Below are 24,916 nucleotides of genomic sequence, written 5' to 3'. Positions count from 1 at the left end.
CAGGCTGCAGTCTTTAGCCTCTTTGTTAGAGCGCCTAACTCTCATGCCAGAGACCCGCACAGCGAGGTGAGAAGGACCTGGGTGGAGGGGTTACACGTGCATTATCATGTAATGTTATGTACTTTGAGACATGAGGTAGTTTAACGCTGTCTCTTGTGATGCTTTGCTGAGAACAGCTGTCTGTGTCGAGTGGACTATATTAGTGAACTAATGTAGGGGAATAGTGAAATGAGGGTATAGGGTGTGATTGTGAAATCAGCCTCTGAGTGTTGGTTTTGAGCGCTGTTAATTCACAATATATTCCTGTAGGTATATTCCTGTAGGCTATTTTTTGTTTTCTACAGTATATTACTGTTTTAATAGAAAATGTTATGATATTGTCAGAATTCTGCCTTTTTTACAGCAAGGGTTAACAGTGAGGTTATTGCATTTCTCAGATCACCTACTGTAACTCTCTAAATGTTGTTTTGCAAAATCTAGAGGTGTGCTCCACAAGCTCAATGAAACAACAAAAATGTAATCAGTATGAATTCTGTGTTTCAGGGGTTTCTAGTGATGATTGGAGTGCGAGTTACAATCAATCACACATCTGTGCACTAAACGACTCAACAGTGATAATGAGCTGCACTTATAAATACCCTACTGGATATCAGATTAAGAAAGCGTTCTGGACCAAAGGCCCATTACTAAAGGGTGAAGAGCCTCGAGATCTGTCTAAGGACCCTGAATACAGTCAGAGGCTTCAGTATCTGGGAGATAAACAGCAGAACTGCACCGTCAGACTGAGTCATGTGACACTGAAGGATTCACACAAGTACTATTTCATATTCATCAATGACAAAGCTAAAAAAACGATTGGTGAACCAGGAGTGACTCTTACTGTCACAGGTGACTTTGGTGAGGTTTATCTCTTCTTCTGTGCATTATGTAGAATAATAATGAGTGTATGACAGCAGCACTAGATATAATGTGTGTGTTGTGTTTAGATCTTCAGGTGGAGTCTCCTGAGAGAGTGACAGAGGGAGATTCAGTCACTCTGACATGTAAAAGCAGCTGCGCTCTGACTGACAGAGCAACATTCATCTGGTCCAGAAACTCACTGAAGATATTAACTGAGAGTAACTTCAGTAACAAACTCTCCCTCAATCCAGTCAGAAGAGAGGATTCAGGCAGATATAGCTGTGCTGTAGACGGACACACTCCCATCTCTCCTGCTGTTCAGCTCAATGTCACGTGTGAGTACAGATTCATTTAATCTTTGCAAAACTGGAGATTGTTATTGTCAATCAATCCATCTGGTGTAATAGTGGAGGGAGATTCAGTGACTCTGAACTGCATCAGTGACTCAAAATCCTCCTGCAGAAATCAGCTGGATTAAAGAAAAAAAATAATATTTTGCAATCTGGTAAAACCTACAGCTTCACTAATATTAAGTCTGACGCCAGCGGAGACACACAGCAAAATCCCCAGTGTTAAATGAACACTGCTCAGAGTTTATAGGAGCCCACTCAGAGTGTTATACATAACACTGAAGCAGTGTTAAAGTTAATGAGATAATTAAGTGAATAATTTAGTTATTATTGACCATTATTGAAGACACCTGATGTTAACAAGAAGAATCACTGAAGGAGAAAACCGTAATTTCAAGTCACCATTGTGGTGATCCATGTCGTCTTTAGTTGGTCTATTGACCCTTAAATCATTAATTTTAGAAATTGTTTGGCTGCTAAACCTAGGTCATGACTACACAGTAAAAAACGCAGTCTAATTAACACTTAAAGTGTTTATTTTTAACACTACTACGGGTCATATTTGTTCCCAACCTATCTAGAGTAAAAAGTACACCGTTTGTATTTTTTTTTTTAAAGTGTTTATATAGTACCTTACAGTGTAGAAAAATTACACTTTGTGTGTAAAGTGTTACACTTACAATTGTTGTTTAAGTTCTACACCAGGGCTTTATAACACACCTGGTGTTGATTTAATTCCATTGGATTTACACTATTGGATTACACAATAAGTCATACCTGTCAACACTCCCGTTTTCACCGGGACTCTCCCGTATTTCACACCCATCTCCCGCCCCCCTCCCGTTTTGTCATTTCTCCCGTGAAACTCCCATAATTTGTATTCCCAAACGTCGTTATATGAATAATCACATCAATATATTATCCCAGTTGCCAGATCTTGTATGAAACCCATCCTACTCGCGCAATCAACACATCATACACATTTCAACCCATTTGTGAGCTCAACCTGGCAACCTAGCTACAACTCGGTAGCGCTGTTGACGTGTGCAGATCGACGTTGGAAATTGAATAAAGCGATCACTGGTAGAAATGTGAGGAGAAGACTCTGTGGTAAATATTTCACGTAATTAACGCAGCATCCGTTTTTTCTGTCATCCTTTGGCTGGCGTTACATTATATGATGCGCTTTTATTCTTGCAAATGCTTTTAAACCATTTACGCAAAGACAAATTGAGCGCCAGAATCGAATTATCTTTCGGCTTGAAGTTGACCGAACTAACACGACATTCTGCAAAAATTTCCTCATAAGAGCAGACTGAGCACTCTTAAATGAGTTAAATAGTTTTAAATGAACATAAAGAAGAGTTGTGAGAGAACGAGGCGCGTGTGAGATCTGCGTCTCTGTCAGCGGCGGCTGCTCTTAAAAACACAGTAGCCAAAAAACCCCACAGTATGGGGTAATAACCCCACTCCTTTATAACATATGCCAGATCTGTAAAGGTCAAATTAATCATCAATTAAGTGGTGATTGATCATTAGTGCTGCATCACCACACCTGCTGTCAACAAGCAGAATCACTGAAGGAAAGAGAAACACAAGAAATACAAGGTTTAAGGTCACCATGATGGAGATCAGCGTGTACTTTAGTTGGGCTCTAGACCCTTGTACGTTAGAGTACAAGTTTTTTCTTTGGCTGCTGTTATTGAGTATTAATGAAACATTTCTTATAGCACAATTTTCAAGGAAAAGAATGTTTGGGTGATGTTGGTCAAGGTTTGATGAGGATTTGTGTACCAATGTGTACCGGGGAATCGACATCAGGTGTGGAGGATTAATCCAGATCTGTGATGAGGTCACATGGGCATTGAGAAGGATATAAAAGCCAGGAGAAATAGACTGTTGGGGTGGTTCTCCCTTGTTGAGAAGTCGTTCTATTGAGTGTTGCCGCTGAAGGATTGTTGTATGCAGGAAGAAGTGTTGCTTAAGGGAATTCGATGACAGTGGAGGGAAAGTAAAACACACCGTCTGGGCTGGAAGAGAGTGAGATAAGTAATTGACAAACTGAGTCTCTTAAATGCATGTTTTTGACACTGGATTGCTTGGATTACGTTCTACGAGTATCACTGAGTGGAGTGCACTGATTCATTATCGAGCGCTGACCTCCTCCTTCCGCATTGAAAGCGGTGATGTGAATTCTGCCCGTGTCTGTGAGGAAATATCTGGAACATCCTTTTCAACATTGACGACCATCGCTCTTCAGATAGAGATCTCTGGGTGAGTGCTGGCCTTATTTGCACCTTGGGAAGTGGATTTGCCGTGCCTAAATTGACGTTTCCCCTCACGTTGCATGTTTGGAGTTGGATTGCCGTGTGTTGTGTGGAAGATTCATCTTTTGTCGCCGTGCACTCCCCATATGTCATGCTGGTCTACTGTCTGTAACTAGAGCTTAATAATGTTGATCGGCTCCATCTGTGGAATATCAGAAGGGACAACATCCGTGAGTTAAACTGTTTACCTCTGCTTGAAGTGTCGATTTCGTCTGTCTTAAAAGTAGCTCTGTTCAACCTGGTGACCTCGAGTTTGCTGCAGCCCCGAAGCCCATCTGCATAGCGTGAAGTGTCTGGTCCCTGCAACACCTGTGAGAACTGTTTACTGCTAATAGAAGTTTGATTCTGTCTGTCCCAGCGGAAGCCCCGCTCAGCTTATAACTTTGAGTCTGCTGCAGCTCTGAAGCCCACCTGCATAGCGTGAAGTGTCTGTTCCCGGCATCACATGTGAGAACTGTTTACCTCTGCTGGAAGTTTTGATTCTGTCTGTCCCAGTGAAAGCCCGCTCAGCTCGTGACGTTGAGTCTGCTGCAGCTCTGAAGCCCATCTGCATAACGTGAAGTATCTGTCCCCTGCAATACATGTGAGAACTGTTTACTTCTGCTTGAAGCTTTAAATTCTGTCTGCCCCAGCGAAAGCCAGGTTCAGCTTGTGACCTTGAGTCTGCCGCAGCCCCGAAGTCTACCTGTATGGTACGAAGTATCTGTCCCCTGCAATCCATGGGAGAACTGTTCACCTTTGTTGGAAGTTTTGATTCTGTCTGTCCCAGCGAAAGCCTCGCTCAGCTTGTGACTTTGAGTCTGTTGCAGCCCTGAAGCCCACCTGTATGGTGCGAAGTGTCTGCCTCCTATCACACATGTGAGAACTGTACACCACTGCTTAGAGTCTTGAGGCTGTTGGTTCCAGGGAAAGCTCCGCTCAGCCTGCGACCCGAGTCTGTGATACCCACCTGTCCATTACTTACCACTGTGAGTCTGGCACCAGCGCCAGAAGGAGGTGAGCCCCGACCCTCCTACTCACCTGTGTGATACCCACCTGTCCATTACTGGTCACGGTGTCGCCTGGATTCCTGGGAAGAAGAAGGGAGAGAAGATTTTAGTTTAGGATTTTCAAATTACTTTTAACTTCAAATAAACTTGTTATTTCTTTTATCTCTGCTTCTGACTCGTCCCTGACACGCTCCTCAAGGTGGTCCTGGTTCAGGGGTGGGTGCAGTCTGGCTTGGCCCATCCCGACCTGTGACAATGACAATCATCACCTAATGATTTGATTCACTGATTCAATTCAGCGTCTAATCTCTGATCATATTATTAGTTGTATTTGAAACTATGATTTTACATCATAAGAACTAGTAATGTTATGACTATTAGAGAGTATGAAGGATTTTACAGAAAATGTAATTCATCACCAAATGTAACACAGATATCAAGAATCAGCATATGAATCTCAACAATGGTGACTATTAAAAAAAATATTCATACAGAAATGCATGCTGGGTACTACCATAATACAAACATTATACATGGCTATGCATTGCAGCATGAATAGTTTTTAATGGTCACCATTGTTGAGATTCATTTACTGATTATTGATGTCTGTGTAAGTCAGCATGACAACATAGAGGTTTTTAAAATCTGATTGTAACAACAATTGGCCTTATGGTCAAATCACAGTTATTTTATAATGAATAAAACAAGTTATATATCACCTGTTTAATCAGAGATTCTTCTCTAGAAAAGGTCAGAGAATCAAGACACCAAATGATGATTCACCATTTCATAATTCATCATCAAAACACAATCAAATGCTTACATTTTCTTTTGCCTTTTGTGCCATAACAAATGTGTTATATAAACACTCAGTTATAGCAGCCAGAGGAAACACTAGTGTTGTAAAGTCAAGGGTCAAGAGCCCAACTAAAGCAAACACTGAACACTATCATGGTGTCTTTAAATTAAACTCAATAAATCATCTTCATCTAAACCTCTGCTCATTCACAATAACAACTTCTGTAGAAGCATGGCAGAAATCAAATCAATCTGGTTAGTAATAAGTGACGCTGGTAATGTTGTTTGTGGAGTTGTTCAATCCTCTTCTGCTGAGATATTCAGAGATTTAATGTCTTCTTTTATCTTCAGTTGATTTCAACTAAGGCTGTGGCTGAAGTCAGTTGTAGTTCTTGTGTTCCTCTTTCCTTCAGTGATTCTGCTTGTTAACAGCAGGTGTTCATCACTAATGCTGAATCATCTCTTGATTAATCACTTATTATCTCATTAACCTTAACACTCTGTAGATTGGGACAATATATACTTGGTCAATGTTGATTTAACACGGGATTTTGTTGTGTAACTGTAACGTTGTAGTAATCATGAAGAGCTTGATTAGCTTGTTCAGGTGTGTTTGATTAGGGTTGGAGCTAAACTCTGCAGTAAAGTGGATCTCGCGGTCCAGAGTTGAAGACCCCTGTTGGATAGTGCTGCTATAATCCATAAGATTATATCAATGAGTTTCAGGGCAAATAATGATTGTCAAAACACAACCAACACCATCAGATCATCACTTTTCTTTGTTCATCTGACTATTATGTCTCAGTAAGAGCAGCCAAACAAAATGTAAAAAAAAAAGTAAGGTCCAAGAGTCTTACTAAACCAAACACCGAACACCATAATGGTTTTGATTGTTAAAATGTTCTCCTTCAGTTCTTCTTCAATAATGCTCGATCATCACGCAATTATTCACTTAATTATCTCATTAACTTTAACACTGCTTCAGTGTTACTTATAACACTCTGAGTGTGGACTCATATAAACACTGAGAGTGTTAATTGAACACTGGGGATTGTGCTGTGATTGCTCTGCTAATAAACATGGATCTCAGACTTCTGCTGCTCTGAATGTGAATATCATGTGTAAGCCTTTATTCTTGCAGTGAGAAATCATTGCAAAAATAATCTTCCATGTCATTTTACACTTGTTGTCTTTACAGATCTTCCCAGGAGAGTCTCCGTGTCCATCAGTCCATCTGGTGTAATAGTGGAGGGAGATTCAGTGACTCTGAACTGCATCAGTGACTCAAACCCTCCTGCAGAAATCAGCTGGTTTAAAGGAAAAGAGAAGATTTTGCAATCTGGTGAAACCTACAGCATCACTAATATTAAGTCTCAGGCCAGCGGAGACTATCATTGCTCTGCTAGTAACAAACATGAATCTCAGACTTCTGCTGCTGTGAATGTGAATATCATGTGTAAGTCTGTCTTTATTCCTGGAAGATTATTTGTGCAATCATTTCTCACTGCATCCCACACTCTAAAAAGAGATGTGTTAAAAATTACACATGTTGTGTTAGTTTTAACACATTTAGTGAGTGTGCTCAGGGGCAACATATGTTGTGTCAGTGACAGGTAACCGAGATTGCACTTTTGAATTAGATTAAAATATAGATAAATATTTTTTTTTTTCACTGGCCTATTTGTTTGAGAACATAGCAAACACTGCATACCATTCACGGTGATGGTGAGTGTCGGTGCGCTCTTGTAAACAACACAACCTGTAAAAAGAGATGTTAAAAATGACACATGTTGTGTAGATTTGAACACATGTAGTGTGTGTGCTCAGGGACAACACATGTTGTGTAGATTTTAACACATGTAGTGTGTGTGCTCAGGGACAACACATGTTGTGTAGATTTTAACACATGTACTGTGTGTGCTCAGGGTCAACACATGTTGTGTAGATTTGAACACATGTACTGTGTGTGCTCATGGACAACACACACAGCAAAAACTCTGGTGTTCACAGCAAACACTCCAGTGTTAAATTAACACTCCTGGGAGTGTATATGAGTCCAGACTCAAGAGTGTAAAGTGTTAAAATATGAGTGTTAAATGAACACTCAAGAGTGTAAAGTGTTAAAATATGAGTGTTAAATGAACACTCAAGAGTGTTCAAGTTAATGAGATAATTAAGTTATTAATTGAGTGATGATTGAGCATTAGTGATGAACACCTGATGATAACAAGCAGAATCACTGAAGGAGAAAATCACAAATTGTAAGCCACCATTATGGAGATCAGTGTTTGCTTTAGTTGGGCTCTTGACCCTTAAATTATTTACTTAAAATTCTGTGTGCCTGCTGTTATTAATTTATAACATACAGATGAACAAAGAAAAAAAGTGATCTGTTGGTTATGTTATGACAATCATAATATGAACTAGAGGTGGGCAGATCGATACTAATACTGATAATATCGATACCAACGTTGGTATCAGTATTGATGTTATAGTTACACAACTACACAAGTGTCAGATATGTGTCACATGTGACTGTAGTCGGTGCGTATTTGCCAGTTATGTCCTGTGTTTTTACAACTGAGTGTTTGGATGAACACTGAAGCACTTTTTCCAGTAACGAGTAATCTAATGGCGCTTTTCCACTGCATGGTACGGCTCGGTTCGGCTCGGTATGGTTCGACTCGGCGCGGAACGGTTCGGCTCGCTTTGCTTTTCCACTGCGTGGTACGACTCGACTCGACTCGGTACGGCACGGTTCGGTTCGCTTTAGCTCGGTTGATTTTCCACTGCAGTTTGTACCGCTTCAAAGTGGGTGGGACTGATCGTTAATAGTTGCCGCCTCTACTGGCTCGGTAGTCACTTTTTTTTTTCTTTTTTTTTTTCCCTACACTGTAGGTCCGTCAGAGGTGTAGTGGTAAAAAAAGAGGTGGGTAAACTATAAATTCTGGTGGTAAGGTGGGCTGCCTACGGTGTATTTATATCCTGGTTGGTTATCACTGGTTGTTCCCTCATCATAAGTCACACAATCACTATTCAATTCATACATTAATCTAAGTTCTTGTTAAAAAGACTCAAGAAGGAATAATATGGTTGAAATCTATAAAGTTTACAAAATGACAAAACAGAGAGAACAAAAATATTTTTAACCCGTAATTACAAAACGAAAACGGTTGTTGTATTTTTAAAAGGCAAAGTTGAACACCAAAATTTTAATTTGAACTGTAGTCTAGGCTACACCAAATGCTGCACAAAAAAATAAATATTGACAATTTTTTTTAATTACTTTTGGCACCTTAATTAAACATTTAAAATATATACAAATTAATATGGATTTTGTTGTTGTTGATTTATTTTTCTAAGACAAAATTAGAACCTGGAAATTATATTATTCCCGCAGTGCTGAATGAGAGCCATATATCTCTGGAACCACAGCCTACAGAAAGGTGATTTATAGGCTAATGATAATAAATGTGTCTGAAAAAATAACGAGGCATTTTAATTGTTTATTAATAAACTATTGTTTTCTAAATCAGTTTCGGCTAAAAACATATCTCCATCTCCGCTGTCAAGCGGATGCGCTTTTAGAGAGAAATGCTCCTTTCACACGCATTACATAATCAGAATGTATTAGCTTTCGATTCGAATTTGTTCGTTTTAAAGTGGACATTTCGAGCTTTAGCCTACTAGACTATTTAGTTTCAGTTCTCGCGCTCCAGTTCACGGAGATCATGAAAGCGCGGCTGATTGTTTTATTTCATTTGACAAAAGCACAACGTTTTCTTGTTATTGTGAGTTTACACAAATAAAAGTAGTTGCGAATAATGTATTATTAGTTTCTGTATGACCAGAAATGATAGAGTATTTTTAATTGTTTCACTGTTGATAGGGAAATGCAAGTGTTCGCGCCCGCGCGTCCGTGCCATGCAGTGCGCGCTCACACTCCGCTCCACAAACGCTTGTATATGCGTCATAATCTTGTGTTTATTTGTGATAATCTTAGGCTAGCCCTGTATTATTATGGTCTAACCCGTGCGGCTACTGACAGTAATGCAGCGCAATATAAAAGACTTCGTCTTAGGTTTAATAACAACCTCTGAAACTAATAATGAACAATATGAAACTGATAGCCTAAGCTAATTTAAAATGGCTTAGGAACTATATGCTATAGAGGTGGATAAACGCACTTTGGAGGTGGATAAACGCACTTTGGAGGTGGATAAACGCTATTTCAGAATTTTGGGAGGTGCCCAAACGGCGTTTACGTGCGTTTAGCCTCCACTACATCCCTGGGTCCGGTGGTAGCCGTGTGCGGCTAAGAGCTGTGCTACTTCTTGGAACACTTGTTCCGTGAACATTAATTTTCCTGTGTTTATAAAATTAAAACTACTCAACGTAGTAAATAATAAGAGCTGGTAGCTCGGGTCGTGAACCTCATTGACTCGTTTTTACAAGCATTTTCACAGAAACAGTTGAATATATTGTTTTAATAAATGCACAACTACAGAATATACAAACTACTCAATATACACCGAATATATCTATGTACATATCATACAGTTAAACAATAAGACAAACGGATAACAAATGAGAGAAGGAGAGTTGGAGAGAGAGAGAGAGTGAGAGAGTTCTCTGGGGAGGGGCGCGCGCTGGAGCACGCGCTGAGATTGTAAGGTGAGAGAAAATGATCAGAGTTGACCATGGAACAACAACATCACAGAAACCTTGAGAGAGCCAACAAAATGCATCGAACCTTAAAACATTAAAAACTCGTTAGAGTGGATACTTGCAAAAGGATCGTTGTGTGAGTGTGGCTGAGACCAGCCTGCGTGTGCTCGCGGAGCAGAGCGCGCGTTCTCGTGCTGAGGCGTTCTCTCGTGAAGCCTCGGAGCAGGGCGCGTGCTTGTTGCCAGAGCAAGCTGTTCGCGGGAGTTTTGAAGAAGGCCTCTTTTGGAAGGGAAGTTGCTGAAGGAATAATTAACGCTAAATTCGTTCACTCTTAGGTGAAGGCAAACCAAGGAGAATTTGAAAAAGAAACAAAATAACTTAGATAAAGAAAATAAAAAGAGAGGAGTCGATCGCGGACTGTTCACATGACGAGGTCGGGTAGCAAGAGCAGGAAACGAGAGAGCAGGAAGAGCTTTGGCTCTCTTTTTAAAGGAATGTAAGGATAACGCCTTCTCATGGCGGATTGTCCAATCACCTTCAGTGATCTGGGAGCGGGAGAATCCCTTTGTCCTGCCAGAAGACCCCAGTCTGTGTAGTTTATGACAGAGCTTTGGCTTAGTCATTTCTATGACTGAAAAGGATTCATCTAGTAATAATCATATCATTGCAGTCTATTATCGAGATTCAACTCCGTTAGGAGTTGCATCATTTGCAGCAGCAAAGAAACCTAAAGTGAAATGAGATCAGGTGATGTTGGTTATCTTTTTATGGATTCATAATCATCATGAAATAGACTGAATCACTTGTGTATTTTAATCTAACAAGTATGTTGTCAAATTAATATTATTTTACAACCTGTATTACTGCAGCATAAGATGCAACAATATTGTAACAATAAGTTAGAAGACTAAGAAACATGAGCACGGAAAATTAGTTTTTGATGAAACACACAGACATCAACAATCAGCGTATTAATCTCAACAATGGTGACAATCAAAAGTACTTTGCTGCAATGCATGCTGGGTACCAGCATAGTGCAAAACTCCCAGCATGCATTGCAACATGAATAAATTATGCAGCTGAATTGTCCTATTATTTAGTTTAATTCTAAATATTTGCTTTTATTTTTTGCTGTTGTTTTTGTTGTGAATTAGTACCTTTTCAGTGATGGACTGTATCTGTTTATCTAAATATTTGGGGTTGTCACCCTTGTTGAGATTCATACGCTGATTGTTTATATCTGTATGTGTTAGTGTAGGCTAACTTTTTAAATAAATGTTTGTCAAAAGATTTAAACCGATTGTTATATTGCCGGTTCTCATGCTACAGGGTTTATGATGTGACTACATTAATGGACCAACTTAATTGTTAAATTAAAAGCCTCAGAAATTCTGGCTCTTTTATAATTATAAAACCATCAACAGGTAATCATCATCGCCTGATCTCATATCACTTTAGTTTTCTTTGTTGCTGCAAATGTGTTTGACAAACACACTGCCACATCAACTAAAAAAACAGAGATGATATAATAAGAGTTAAGACCCCAAATAATGGAAACACTAATCACTGTTACGGTGATTTAAAATTAAACCCATTAATTCTCAAAAAAACTTTTGTAGACGTGTGACTTTTGTAAAGTCAGTCTGGGGTGCGTTTCCCAAAGCCAACTATGGTCGCAAGTTCTGTCGTTTCCAATAGAGTTCAATGGAACTTGCGACCATAGTTGGCTAACGATGCTTTTGGGAAACGCACCCCTGGTTAGTAATAAGTGAAGCTGGTAATGCTGTTTGTGGACTTGTTTAATTCTCTTATCTGCTGAGATCATCACAGATTTAATGTCTTCTTTTCTCTTCAGTTGATTTAATCTAAGGCTGTGGCTGAAATTACTCCATATTTAATATACACATATTTTTTGGCTACGATTAAGTCCAGATCTGGTTTATTTCTTTGCTCTTGGCTGACATGTGGCATTGCTATGCAGAGGTGTAAAGTCCAGGTTCAGAAAGTAAAAGTCCTCCTCAGTATTTTGTTCCAATCACCTGGATTTGCTAATTCAGACAGGAGAGAGAACTAATTAGTTAAATCAGCTGACTGAGGTTATGGGTGGAATAAACATATGGCAGGGTTTTTACTCTTTGGCCCCTGGATTACCCACCTCTGGACATTTTAAAGTTTGATTAATACATAATGATATTGAAATCAATTCCACATCGGTCGTGACACATAAATGGCAACACAAAAATATCAAGTCCATTTGTTGAGGTCTTAAATATGATTCTGTTGAATAAAGTATCTTGGGGTGTGTGTGCTTCTTTGGGAAAGGAATGTTTGGTGTCATGTTACGTGTCTCTTTGTGTGTGTGTGTGTGTGTGTGTGTTGTAATGGAGAAAGAGACAAAGCTCTCGTCGGTTCAGACAATGCATGAAGTGTTTGGAGAATCACGATTCACTGATCGAAAAGCACCAGTCATTGTTGCTACAGAATCTACATAGACAAGCTCTTATTGAGAATTAACAGAGGTTTGATATTTCATTGAATGTTTTATTTGAAGTCACCAGAATCGTGATTAATGGCTCCTTTATTTGGGCTCTTGACCTTTTACTGTTCTTATAGTATATCTCTGGCTGGTTTTACAGTAATTTAATAAAATACATATGTTATGTTGAGAGAAAATATGATCCTATGTTTTATCAAATTCTGACCAAGTTTTTGAGTATATTGGAGTTGTGCGTTTATTTTATTTATGTGCTATGAGTTATAATGGTCTTGTGAAACTACATCATGCTATCCAGCAGTGCAGAATATCTTATATTACCTTAAAAAATATATTTTCAGTAAGTATTAAGCTGCAGCAGAAACAAGTCATCACGAATCAGAATCAGCGTATGAATCTCAACAATGGTGACAAACGATGAGCTTCATACCGCAATGCATGCTGGGAGTCTCTGAAGATTTTCGCAAATCTGTGAAGATTTTATTTATTTATTTTAATGTATTGTTTTATTTATTTTAGAGCTATTTATGGGATACAAAATAAAATATACCTATAATTATTTTCATAAACACAAACTTCCCTCCACCTAATGCTATTCTATCCAGTTACATTTTAACACACATTGTGTGTTAAAAATCTACATAACGTGTCAAAATACCATCAACACTGTGTTGCTGTGTGTTGTTTTTAACACATCTCTTAGTGTAAAAAACACTTAGAGTGCAGCTAACCCTCTCCAAATATTCAGTGTTGGTTCTGGGAACTTGAAAAATGTCCCGTTTTCTTGACGTTAGAGGAACGTGTTTTGAAAGGTATAATGTTCTCAAACGTTATTTCAACTTAATTTTGATTTAAAATTCAACATTACACTGTAAAATCCAATAGTAAACCTTACTTAAAAAAAGCATGCAAACCGATTGCCTTGAAAAAAACAAGTAAAGTGAAATAGGAATAGTGTGTAGTACTAACAAGTGCCTGTCTAGTAGAGTACACTTACAAGAGAGTTCCAGTAACTTAAAACTAATTTGTATTTATACTTGGTCATTTACATTTACATTTATTCATTTAGCTGACGCTTTTATCCAAAGCGACTTACAATTGCTATATATCAGAGGTCGCACGCCTCTGGAGCAACTAGGGGTTAAGTGTCTTGCTCAGGGACACATTGGTGTCTCACAGTGGATTCGAACCCGGGTCTTTCACACCAAAGGTATGTGTCTTATCCATTGCGCCATCCTACCCACCCATCATTTACTTTAGATGTACTCATTTATGCTTATTATTATTAACCAGACTGACTTTTTTTCTCTCAGACGTCTACAAAAGTTTTTATTGAGAATTAACAAAGGTTTAACTCTGTTTCATTTGGAGTCACCATAACAGTGATTAGTGTTTCCATTAATTGGGTTCTTAACTCTTAATATATGTTTTGTCTTTTGTGGCTCCTGTGACAGTGTGTTTATAAAACATATTTGCAACAGTAAAGCAAGCTAAAGTGAAATGAGATCAGGTGATGATGGTTACATCATGATGGCTTTATAATCATCATGAAAATAAATGAAATTTTTTGAAGTCATTTGAATCTAATCAAACCAATCAATTTTGTTGAACCATAAATACATGTTTAGCATAACAAACCAGTCTATAGTGAAACACACAGACATCAACAATCAGCGTATGAATCTCAACAATGGTGACAATCAACAAAATATTCAGATAATCAGATCTGGACATCACAATAAAGCTACTAAATGTCAGAACAAAATCAACAGCAAAAAATAAAAGCAAATATTTAGGGTTAAACAAAATATTGGACAATAGTAGGACAATTCAGCTGCATAATTTATTCATGCTGCAGTGCATGCTGGGAGTTTTGCAAAATGCTGCTACCCAGTATGCATTGCTGCATGGCACTTTTGATTGTAACCATTGTTGAGATTCATACGCTGATTGTTGATGTCTGTGTGTTTCACTATAGACTAATTTGTTATGCTCATTGCTGTCAAAATATTTTTGCTGCTGAACTGCTGGAACAAGGACTGTATCAGAAATGTGTTTATAGTTCAATACAATTGTTAGCTTTAATTCGATTTAATGACATCTGTAAATCCTGTTATTTCATGATGATTATAAAACCATCAAGAGTATCATCACCTGATCTCATTTCACTTCAGCTTTCTTTGCTGCTGCAAATGTGCTTTAATCACACACTGTCACAGCAGCTAAAATATATATAAGAGTGAATAAGAGTTAAGACCCAAACTAATGGAAACACTAATCACTGTTATGGTGACTTCAAATGAAACACATTAGAGTTTAACCTCTGTTAATTCTCAATAAAAGGACCAGTTCTGGTTTATTTCTTTGCTCTTGGCTGACATGTGGCATTGCTATGGCCTGCTTGTGGCCCAGATCTGGCAAACAGGAGCGGTTATTCCACGCTGCATGTGGGCCAGATCATCTTGTGTGCCAGATGTGGGCCGGATCTGGCCCTGATTAGCGACAGACAGTAAAAAAAAAAAGAAAAAAAATCAGCACAGTGACAGAATCTATCGGGCATGCTCTCACAAGTGGCGCTTCTTCTTCCTTGTTTTTTTCTGCACATTAGGCACGCTTTAATGCACTGCTGCCACTCACTGGTTTCGTAACGTCATTGCATCCTTTGTTGCTACTTGCTTGTTTCAAGTAAGCGTCACTCAAACGATTGAGTAACTTGTTATTTTCCCCCTGCAATTGACTGTAACTCAACAAAACCTAGTAAGAATTATGTATTTTATATTACTGAGTAAAGTTAACTTGTATATGTGAGTCAGGAAAGCTATTGGATTTTACAGTGAAGCAGAGTCACTTGAGGAGAAAATCAATTTTTTTAAGTCGCCATTCTGCAGATTAGTGTTTGCTTTAGTTGGTCGGTTAACCCTTGCATATTTACTTTTAGATTTTGTTTGACTGTTGTAATTAAGTTATAATAGACAGATAAACAAAGAGAAAAGGTGCTCAGGTGATGGTGGCTGTCTTAACATAATCATCATTTGACCTGAATCACTGAACTTATTTATAGCCTGAATATCTTTGATTAAAATTTATTTTGTTGCTTACAGCATCACAGTGAATCATAAGATCCAGTGGCCATATACATCAATCCAAATAATTTCTTATAAGTTATTCTGATTTAAAAATATATATATTTCCTTTAGGCACACACAGACATCAAGAATCAGTGTAATGATCTCAACAATGGTGACAAAAATACTTCAATTAGGAAAAGGAAATTACTAAAACCTTTCTGCATTGATAAAGCTGATCTAATTTTTATAACAGATAAATACAATTAAAGTAAGTAAATAGATAATTGCCTTTACTGTATTTTGCTAACTTAAAGTCCCACTCCGATCATATTTTAAAGCTATTTTTAAACATTCCCAGTGGTCTTTAAATTATGATTATGCCATTTTTAGCCAAAATCTCAAAACCTGTGCTGTTTTCTGGGACTTCGCTTCAGCAGAGCGGCAGTAGCTCATTAGCAATTCGCCTCTGCGTTGTGGGCGGAGCCGTTGGCACGGAGAAGCATTACAGTATTATATACACGTTAATTATTATTATCCGAAGTTAATCAAAGTTATCACCGATCATTATTTCACTCCGAGACGTCGCGGTAAAAAACAGCTCGACTTCGCCTTGATATTTCATCGCTCCCACAGTGATCAATCAGGACATATTTAGTATCAGCGGATTGCTCAGAATTTCGGTATTATTATGATGCTAATGTCACCGCTCTATCTGAAAAACTGACTGACTCTCTCACGAGTGATGGGCTTGACACACGACGGGACAAACGACTGCGACAGGCGAAACTTGTCGCCACCCGGCGTGTGCAAGTCTACTTGAACGAGCTCGGAATTTCACATGCACGAATGTCGCCTGTTGCTTGGCTGGAGGAGGCTGGCTGCCCTCTCTCATTATGTAATGATGTAATACTGACGGGATCAGTCTGTGATGTTCTCCAAACTTTAGTTTTGACGATTGATAGACGGTGAAAAGTGACTTATTTGTTACAGTATGTGTTCCAATTTGAGTATGAGCTCGTGGCCCCGCCCAGTGGAGTTACTACGTCATAACTCCAGTCTATTTTAAACGGCATTTTAGCGTCTGCTACTGATTCACAGACATTTGAATGTAGAAATACTCAGAAATACAACTTTAAGCTTATTTTTCTCAAGATATGTCCTCTAACATCAGAAAAATGACACAAGAATATGTTAACACCTAGAAAAACATGATTTTCATCGGAGTGGGTCTTTAATGAATTTGAATGTAATTTAAGTACAAAAAAATATTATTGGGTGTGGTAAAATTCAATTTGTAATACCGAAAACAATTGCGTAACATAACGCAAACATTTTTAATAGGTAAAAATGACACTGTTGTGGCAAAAATTTATTTTTAAACATAATCACTGCGTAAGAGACACTCTGAATCAAATGAGATTTTATAAAATGATTTATTCTTGCAAGAAGTTCCCCGTCACCACACAGAAGTTACCCTGTGAAGTGAGTGAGACCCAGAAGGGGAGGGCTGCGCACATTTTATACCCAATTCAAGGTCTTCAGTTGCTCTTCCTAGTAGTTTTCCACAGATCAAGGACCCATTACTGCCAGCTTCAATTTATCAGTTGACCCTTAATCCCCCACCCAAACTAGATGACCTCTGACCTCTGCCCAGCCGTTCCTAGTGTCTCGCTCCATCACTTCAGGTGTAAAATCATCAATTACAATAAAAGCAGTTGGTATAACACTTTACAGTACGGGTGCACTAATATGGATTAATTCATGCTTAACTAATGCACAGATAATCATGTGTTAATGTATGGCTGCGTTTACACTTGGCATTAACATGCGATCTGGATGTTGTCCACATACACATGGAAGAGACACAAGTGTAAACACGCTTCCAGCGTGTCCAGTATCAGAGGTAGTCGAGGACACATTGTGATCGGATCTCAGTGTAAAAGGCTGAAAACGGGTTTCAAAGTGCAAGGTTTTTTAAAACAGTCTCCGTGTAAACAACAAAAACGTGAAAGACGATGACGTCATGCACATGTGTATTACCTGTTCAGTGTGTAGTGTTTCATCGCCATCTAATGGCCTGGCAGCAGAATACAGCGCTTTCAGTAGTTTTTGCAGATCCGTGTGAATGGGGATCGTTTTGACAATGGTGTCGTCTGTACGTGGAAAACTCAAAGGAAAGACTTCTCAGTTTTTAAGCATATCGTTGTCGTGTAAACGTGCCCTTAGATTAAATCAACTGAATATATAAGATAAAAGAAGACAAGAGCTTCTGTAGACGTCTGACAGAAATAAAGTAATTCAGGTTATTAATAAGTGAAGCTGGTAATGCTGTTTGTGGAGATGTTTAATCAGATCTTGAGAGATTTAATGTCTTCTTTTATCTTCAGTTCATCTAAGGCTGTGTCTGAATAAAGTTGTAGTTTGTGTTCTTATTTCTCTTTCTTTCAGTGCTTGTTCACAGCAGGAGTTTGAATGATTGAAATAATGTTTCAGGAACATCACACTAACCTTTAAATAACATTATATTAACATTCAGGAAACTGGACATTTTTATGTTCTTGGAATGTTAGAAATCAACATTCCTAGAATGTTGAACTTTAAATCAAAATTAAGTTGAAAGAACGTTTGAGGAACATTATACCTTTTAAAACACGTTTCTCTAACGCAGTGGTTCTCAACCTCTCCTGCAGGGGCCCCCTGACATGCCATGCTTCTGTTTAGGACTGGAGTTGAGAACTACTGGTTTAATCAATTAGTCAACTACTCATTAAGCATTTAATTAATTGAATCAGGTGTGCCATTTCAGGGTTGAAACAGAAACATGGCCTGTCAGGGGGTCCCTGCAGGAGAGGTTGAGAACCACTGCTCTAACGTCAAGAAAACTGGACATTTTTCACGTTCCCAGAACCAACACTGAATATTTGGAGAACGTTCTTATAACAAAAATAACTTTTTGTCTTTACAGATCCTCCCAGGAATGTCTCAGTGTTGATAAGTGGATCTGGTGTAATAGTGGAGGGAGATTCAGTGACTCTGAAATGCATCAGTGATTCAAACCCTCCGGCTCTGAACATTACGTGGATTAAAGGAGGAACGTTTGTAGGATCTGGAAGAATCTTCAGCATCTCAAAGATCAGCTCTGATGACAGTGGAGAATACAAGTGCAAGTCCATCAATGAACATGGAGAGAAATACTCTGATGCTGTGACTTTAAACGTCATGTGTGAGTTAATGATGGCTCATTAACTGTTATTAACAAATTAGTGGATTAACAAATGCAAAACATGAATACAGAGTTTATGTTGTCCTTTTTTTTTTCAGACTCACCCAGGAACGTCTCAGTGTCCATCAGTCCATCTGGTGTAATAGTGGAGGGAGATTCAGTGACTCTGAACTGCATCAGTGACTCAAACACTCCTGATCTGAACATCAGCTGGTTTAAAGGAAAAAGGAAGATTTTGCAATCTGGCGAAACCTACAGCATCACTAATATTAAGTCTGAGGCCAGCGGAGACTATCGCTGCTCTGCTAGAAACAAACATGGATCTCAGACTTCTGCTGCTGTGAATGTGAATATCATGTGTAAGTCTGCCTTTATTCCTGGATGATTATTTTTGCAATGATTTCTCCTTGCATGTCACTTTACACTTTTTGTCTTTACAGATCCTCCCAGGAGCGTCTCAGTGTCCATCAGTTCATCTGATGAAATAGTGGAGGGAGATTCAGTGACTCTGAAATGCATCAGTGACTCAAACCCTCCTGCTCTGAACATTACGTGGTCTAAAGGAGAAATGATAAAATCTGGAAGAATCTTCAGCATCTCAAAGATCAGCTCTGATGACAGTGGAGAATACAAGTGCAAGTCCATCAATAAACATGGAGTGAAATACTCTGATACTGTGCCTTTAAACGTCATGTGTGAGTAAATGATGGTTCAGTTATCAACAAATTAGTTGATTAACAAATGCAAAACATGAATATAGAGTTTATTTTGTCCCTTTTTTTTAAGACTCACCCAGGAATGTCTCAGTGTCCATCAGTCCATCTGGTGTAATAGTGGAGGGAGATTCAGTGACTCTGAACTGCATCAGTGACTCAAACCCTCCTGCAGAAATCAGCTGGATTAAAGGAAAAAGGAAGATTTTGCAATCTGGTGAAACCTACAGCATCACTAATATTAAGTCTGAGGCCAGCGGAGACTATCGCTGCTCTGCTAGAAACAAACATGGATCTCAGACTTCTGCTGCTGTGAATGTGAATATCATGTGTAAGTCTGCCTTTATTCCTGGAATATTATTTCTGCAATGATTTCTCACTGCATCCCAGCAAACAGACTTTTGTTATAAGAATGTTCTCCAAATATTCAGTGTTGGTTCCGGGAATGTGAAAATGTCCAGTTTTCATGACGTTAGAGGAACGTGTTTTAAAAGGTACACAGCAAAAACTCCAGTGTTAAATTAACTCTCCTGGGAGTTTATATGGCTCCAGACTCAAGAGTGTAAAGTGTTAAAATATGAGTGTTAAATGAACACTGAAGAGTGTTAAAGTTTATGAGATAATTATGTGATTAATTGAGTGATGATTGAGCATTATTGAAGACACCTGATGATAACAAGCAGAATCACTGAAGGATAAAATCTAATTTTTAAGTCACCATTATGGAGATCGGTGTTTTCTTTAGCTTGGGCTCTTGACCCTTAATATATTTACTATAGATTTTGTTTGGCTGCTGTAAGAGTTATGATAGCTAGATAAACAAAGAGATAATGTGATCACGTGATGTTAGATTGAAAATACTTATCATTTGACCTGAGTCACTAAACTTATGTTTACAATGTTAATTTCAGCAGCCCTCTGTTTCAATTGCAAATGGTTTTCAGCGTTGTCTGTATAATCTAAAATATTTCTAAAAAATACTTGTTCTGATAAAAATAAAAATAAACTATGAACCTGTTTTTTTTATTTAAACACACTTGACATCATCAGTTTGATCCTTGTGGCCAGAAAGCTCTCAAAAAAGAGATTTGATTATTCTGTCAGAGTGTGAGTTTGTCGGAATCCCCAAAAAACGCCAGGAAGGATTTAATAGTGCTGTCCAGCAGATTGACTGTGATCAAATATTGTTGGGAACAAATTGTGAAATGGACTGTGAATCTTTTGTGGCGACAATTGAGAAAACAATTAAAGATTTTAGCTGTAAAATTAAACACAAACACAATAAAAACATACTTCCCTCGATGAACTCGGACATACTCAAACTAATGAAAGAGAGGGGGATCGTGCGTTCTAATTTTCAATTAAAACAAAGTCAGCTAGTGCTAAAAATCTATTTACAACATTGAGGAATAAGACTATTAAAGCTATACGCAAGGCCAAAGCAGATTTGTTTTACTGATGGTTAAAAAGCTTACCATCTAACAATCTAAATATTTGTCCGATAAATAACTCCGAGCCCATTTTCAAACTAGGCACAGTCACAAAATCTGAAGTCTTACAGACAATAAAACACTAAAAGCTTCCAGAACTAGGGACATATTTTGCATAGATATGTGCATGCTGAAAGAACTCAGTTTCACATTATTAACACCAGTAACCAAAATTGTCAATCTCTACTTCATTGAGGCCTTATTTCCAAGTGTGTTGATGTCAGGAACATCACACTAACCTTTAAATAACATTATATTAACATTTAGGAAACTGGGCATTTTTATGTTCTTGGAATGTTACACAACAAAATCCCCAGTGTTAAATTAACACTCATCGGTGTACATTATGTGTCCACACTACAGAGTGTTAAAATTAACACTGAAGCAGTGTTGAAGTTAATGAGATAATTAAGTGATGAATGAAGTGATGATTGGCCATTAGTGGTGACACCTGATGTTAATAAGCAGAATCATCGAAGGAAAGAGAAACAACAAGAACGGAAAAAAAGAGAAACACAAGAACTACAACTGACTTTGAGTCATTTCACATTATTGCCGTTATTATTAACCAGTTTGACTTTATTTCTGTCATACATCTACAAAAGTTCTTGAGATTCAACAGAAGTTTTGACGGTAATGTTTTATCGAATGTCTCGTTTCAAGGCACCATTATAGTGTTCAGCGTTTGCTTTAGTTGGGCTCTTGACCCTTTTTATTTTTAAAGGTCCCATGACATGAAATTTTCACTTTTTGAGGTTTTTTAACATTAATATGAGTTCCCCTAGCCTTTATATGGTCCCCAAATTTCTAGAAATTTCAATCGGTGTAAATCGAGATTTTGCTATCTTTCTCTGCCTTTGAGAAAATGGAAGCTCAATCGGGCTGATCTTGAATCTCCTCCGTATGACGTCATACGGAGGAAATGTTACCTCCCCTTTCTCTGCTTTTCCCGCCCAGAGAATATTTCCCGCATGAGAAAATGAGCTAGGAAGTAGGAATGCGTGCGCGCGATTTTAGTTTGTCCACGGGAGATATCATGGCTTTTGAGCGAGCGAAGCATAATAATTGCTCAATAATTGGATGTACAAATGAACACCGAAGCCTTTTTTTAGTTCCTTCATCCAAGCCCCAGAAGAACCAGTGGATTAATTTAATTTTCTCTGGAAATGCGCCGACACAACTCCCCAAAGTTTTGCATGTCTGCGGCAAACATTTCACCGACGACTGTTTCCTCAACTTGGGTCAATACAGAGCTGGCCTCGACGAACGTCTGAAAATAAATCGATCGAGCCGAGCAACAATTTCTGATGTGTAATTGTTCAAGTTCAGACAGGTAATCTTTCTCTCAAATTGTTCAATACTGCTGTTTATGCCTCAGTAAGTCAAGCCAGTGACTAAAATATAAACTTCACATCGTTTATTTTAGTAGGATGAAAATAATCGTATTTAAATTGTGAATAAATTATATACAGAAAGCGATCAAAGAACAATCTTTGTAGGAATCGCGCGCACGCGTTTCTACTTCCTAGCTCATTTTCTCATGGACACAGCGCGATCGAGTTTATCTGGACACTTGCCAAACTCGTTATGAAATCAATGACGCTCGTTACACTGCACATGATCGCTCTTACTGTATTTACATCCTCGTGTTTGCATTGGTGAAGAGCGAGTGCAGAAACTGCGTTGCAATGATAAGATCTTCATTCTCGCGATCAACAACAGACTCATCTGCTTGCGCATTGCTCATCACGGCAACATTTTATGTGATGGGAATAGATCTAAATACTTAAAAACTTCTGGCGATTTGTTAATCTCCATAGCTGTAATAGTAAAAACGTATAATAACTGTAGTAAAAGTATTCGAGAGAGTTTCACATGTAATAAGTAGCTATTTCATATGCAAGCATGTCAGCCAATCACAGCAGTGGGCGGTTACACTGAAGTCTCACACAGACACGCCCCTTCAAACAGAGCGTTCAAATCATAGGCTAAAACTGGGCTAGGAAAAATGCCTTTTGTTTCTAAATTATGACTATTTTTTGTCTAAAAAACATACTAACATTAAGAGGGCAACCCAGGAAACATTATAAAATAATATAATAACCCCATGTCATGGGACCTTTAAGTGTTAATTATCTTACAAGAGGTTTCCTGTACGTCGTAATATCTTTCGCAAGGGGAAGATCGCTTTTCCCCGAGATATTGAAGCCAAAAACTATCCTTAATTTTGAAACAATGTAAAATGCATTGCGGCAGTATGCAGACATAGACAAGACGGCTTGCACGCCTATTGGCTGCCCTGCGGCAACTGCAGCCGCCTATCAAGAGAGGCCTCTTGATTGTAACCAAACAATTTCATTAAATCGTCAAAATCTAAACCTCTGCTAATTCTCACTAAGACCTTCTGTAGACGTATGACAGAAAAAAAGTCAGTCTGGTTAGTGATAACTGAAGCTGGTAATGCTGTTTGTGGAGTTATTTAATCCTCCTCTGCTGAGATCTTGGAGAGATGTAATGTCTTCTTTTGTCTTAAATCTTTTGTGTGTTGAATAAGGGAGACATACAAAATGTGCAGAGCAGTGGGTCCCGAGGACTGGAGTTGAGAACCACTGGTTTAATCAATTAGTCAACTACTCATTAAGCATTTAATTAATTGAATCAGGTGTGCCATTTTAGTGTTAAAACAGAAACATGGCCTGTCAGGGGGTCCCTGCAGGAGAGGTTGAGAACCACTGCTCTAACGTCAAGAAAACTGGACATTTTTTAAGTTCCCAGAACCAACACTGAATATTTGGAGAACGTTCTTATTACAAAAATCTGCTAGGATGTTATTTTACACTTTTTGTCTTTACAGATCCTCCCAGGAATGTCTCAGTGTTGATAAGTGGATCTGGTGTAATAGTGGAGGGAGATTCAGTGACTCTGAACTGCATCAGTGACTCAAACCCTCCGGCTCCAAACATTACGTGGATTAAAGGAGGAACGATTGTAGGATCTGGAAGAATCTTCAGCATCTCAAAGATCAGCTCTGATGACAGTGGAGAATACAAGTGCAAGTCCATCAATGAACATGGAGATAGATACTCTGATCCTGTGACTTTAAACGTCATGTGTGAGTAAATGATAGTTCAGTTATCAACAAATTAGTGGATTTACAAATGCAAAACATGAATATAGAGTTTATTTTGTCCTTCTTTTTATTAGACCCTCCCAGGAGCGTCTCAGTGTCCATCAGTCCATCTGGTGTAATAGTGGAGGGAGATTCAGTGACTCTGAACTGCATCAGTGACTCAAACCCTCCTGCAGAAATCAGCTGGATTAAAGGAAAAAGGAAGATTTTGCAATCTGGTGAAACCTACAGCATCACTAATATTAAGTCTGAGGCCAGCGGAGACTATCATTGTTCTGCTAGAAACAAACATGGATCTCAGACTTCTGCTGCTGTGAATGTGAATATCATGTGTAAGTCTGCCTTTATTTCTAATCAGTTCTGGAAGATTATGTGTGCAATAATTTGTCTCACTGCATGTATTTTTTACACTTGTTGTCTTTACAGATCCTCCAAAGAGTGTCTCAGTGTTCATCAGTTCATCTGGTGTAATAGTGGAGGGAGATTCAGTGACTCTGAAATGCATCAGTGACTCAAACCCTCCTGCAGAAATCAGCTGGATTAAAGGAGGAACGATTGTAGGATCTGGAAGAATCTTCATCATCTCAAAGATCAGCTCTGATGACAGTGGAGAATACAAGTGCAAGTCCATCAATGAACATGGAGTGAAATACTCTGATCCTGTGACTTTAAACGTCATGTGTGAGTTAATGATGGTTCAGTTATCAACAAATTTGTGCATTACCAAACGCAAAACATGAGTACAGATTTTTATTTTGTCCTTTTC

General features: G+C 38.4%; 1 protein-coding gene across 4 annotated transcripts in view; it reads left to right on the top strand.

Annotated features, from left to right (window-relative positions):
* LOC306999697 (B-cell receptor CD22-like) overlaps positions 1-24,916 on the top strand; it is a 43,642-nt gene that overhangs the window by 5,578 nt on the left and 13,148 nt on the right. For 2 of the 4 annotated variants that reach the window (XM_079614580.1, XM_079614579.1), the window contains 10 exons: positions 544-897; positions 987-1,235; positions 6,563-6,820; positions 18,560-18,817; positions 18,916-19,176; positions 19,258-19,512; positions 19,604-19,861; positions 23,875-24,132; positions 24,225-24,482; positions 24,577-24,831. In XM_079614580.1, coding sequence (XP_079470706.1) covers positions 544-897; positions 987-1,235; positions 6,563-6,820; positions 18,560-18,817; positions 18,916-19,176; positions 19,258-19,512; positions 19,604-19,861; positions 23,875-24,132; positions 24,225-24,482; positions 24,577-24,831 — 2,664 coding nt within the window. The remainder of the gene's footprint in view (positions 1-543; positions 898-986; positions 1,236-6,562; positions 6,821-18,559; positions 18,818-18,915; positions 19,177-19,257; positions 19,513-19,603; positions 19,862-23,874; positions 24,133-24,224; positions 24,483-24,576; positions 24,832-24,916) is intronic. The other 2 variants (XM_079614581.1, XM_079614582.1) reach the window with 2 other exon arrangements.

The sequence above is a fragment of the Phoxinus phoxinus genome, assembly GCF_949152265.1.
Source record: "Phoxinus phoxinus genome assembly, chromosome: 6".
Lineage (NCBI taxonomy): Eukaryota > Metazoa > Chordata > Actinopteri > Cypriniformes > Leuciscidae > Phoxinus > Phoxinus phoxinus.
The sequence above is the reverse complement of the archived record's forward strand: the minus strand, read 5'-3'. Positions and strand labels throughout refer to the sequence as shown.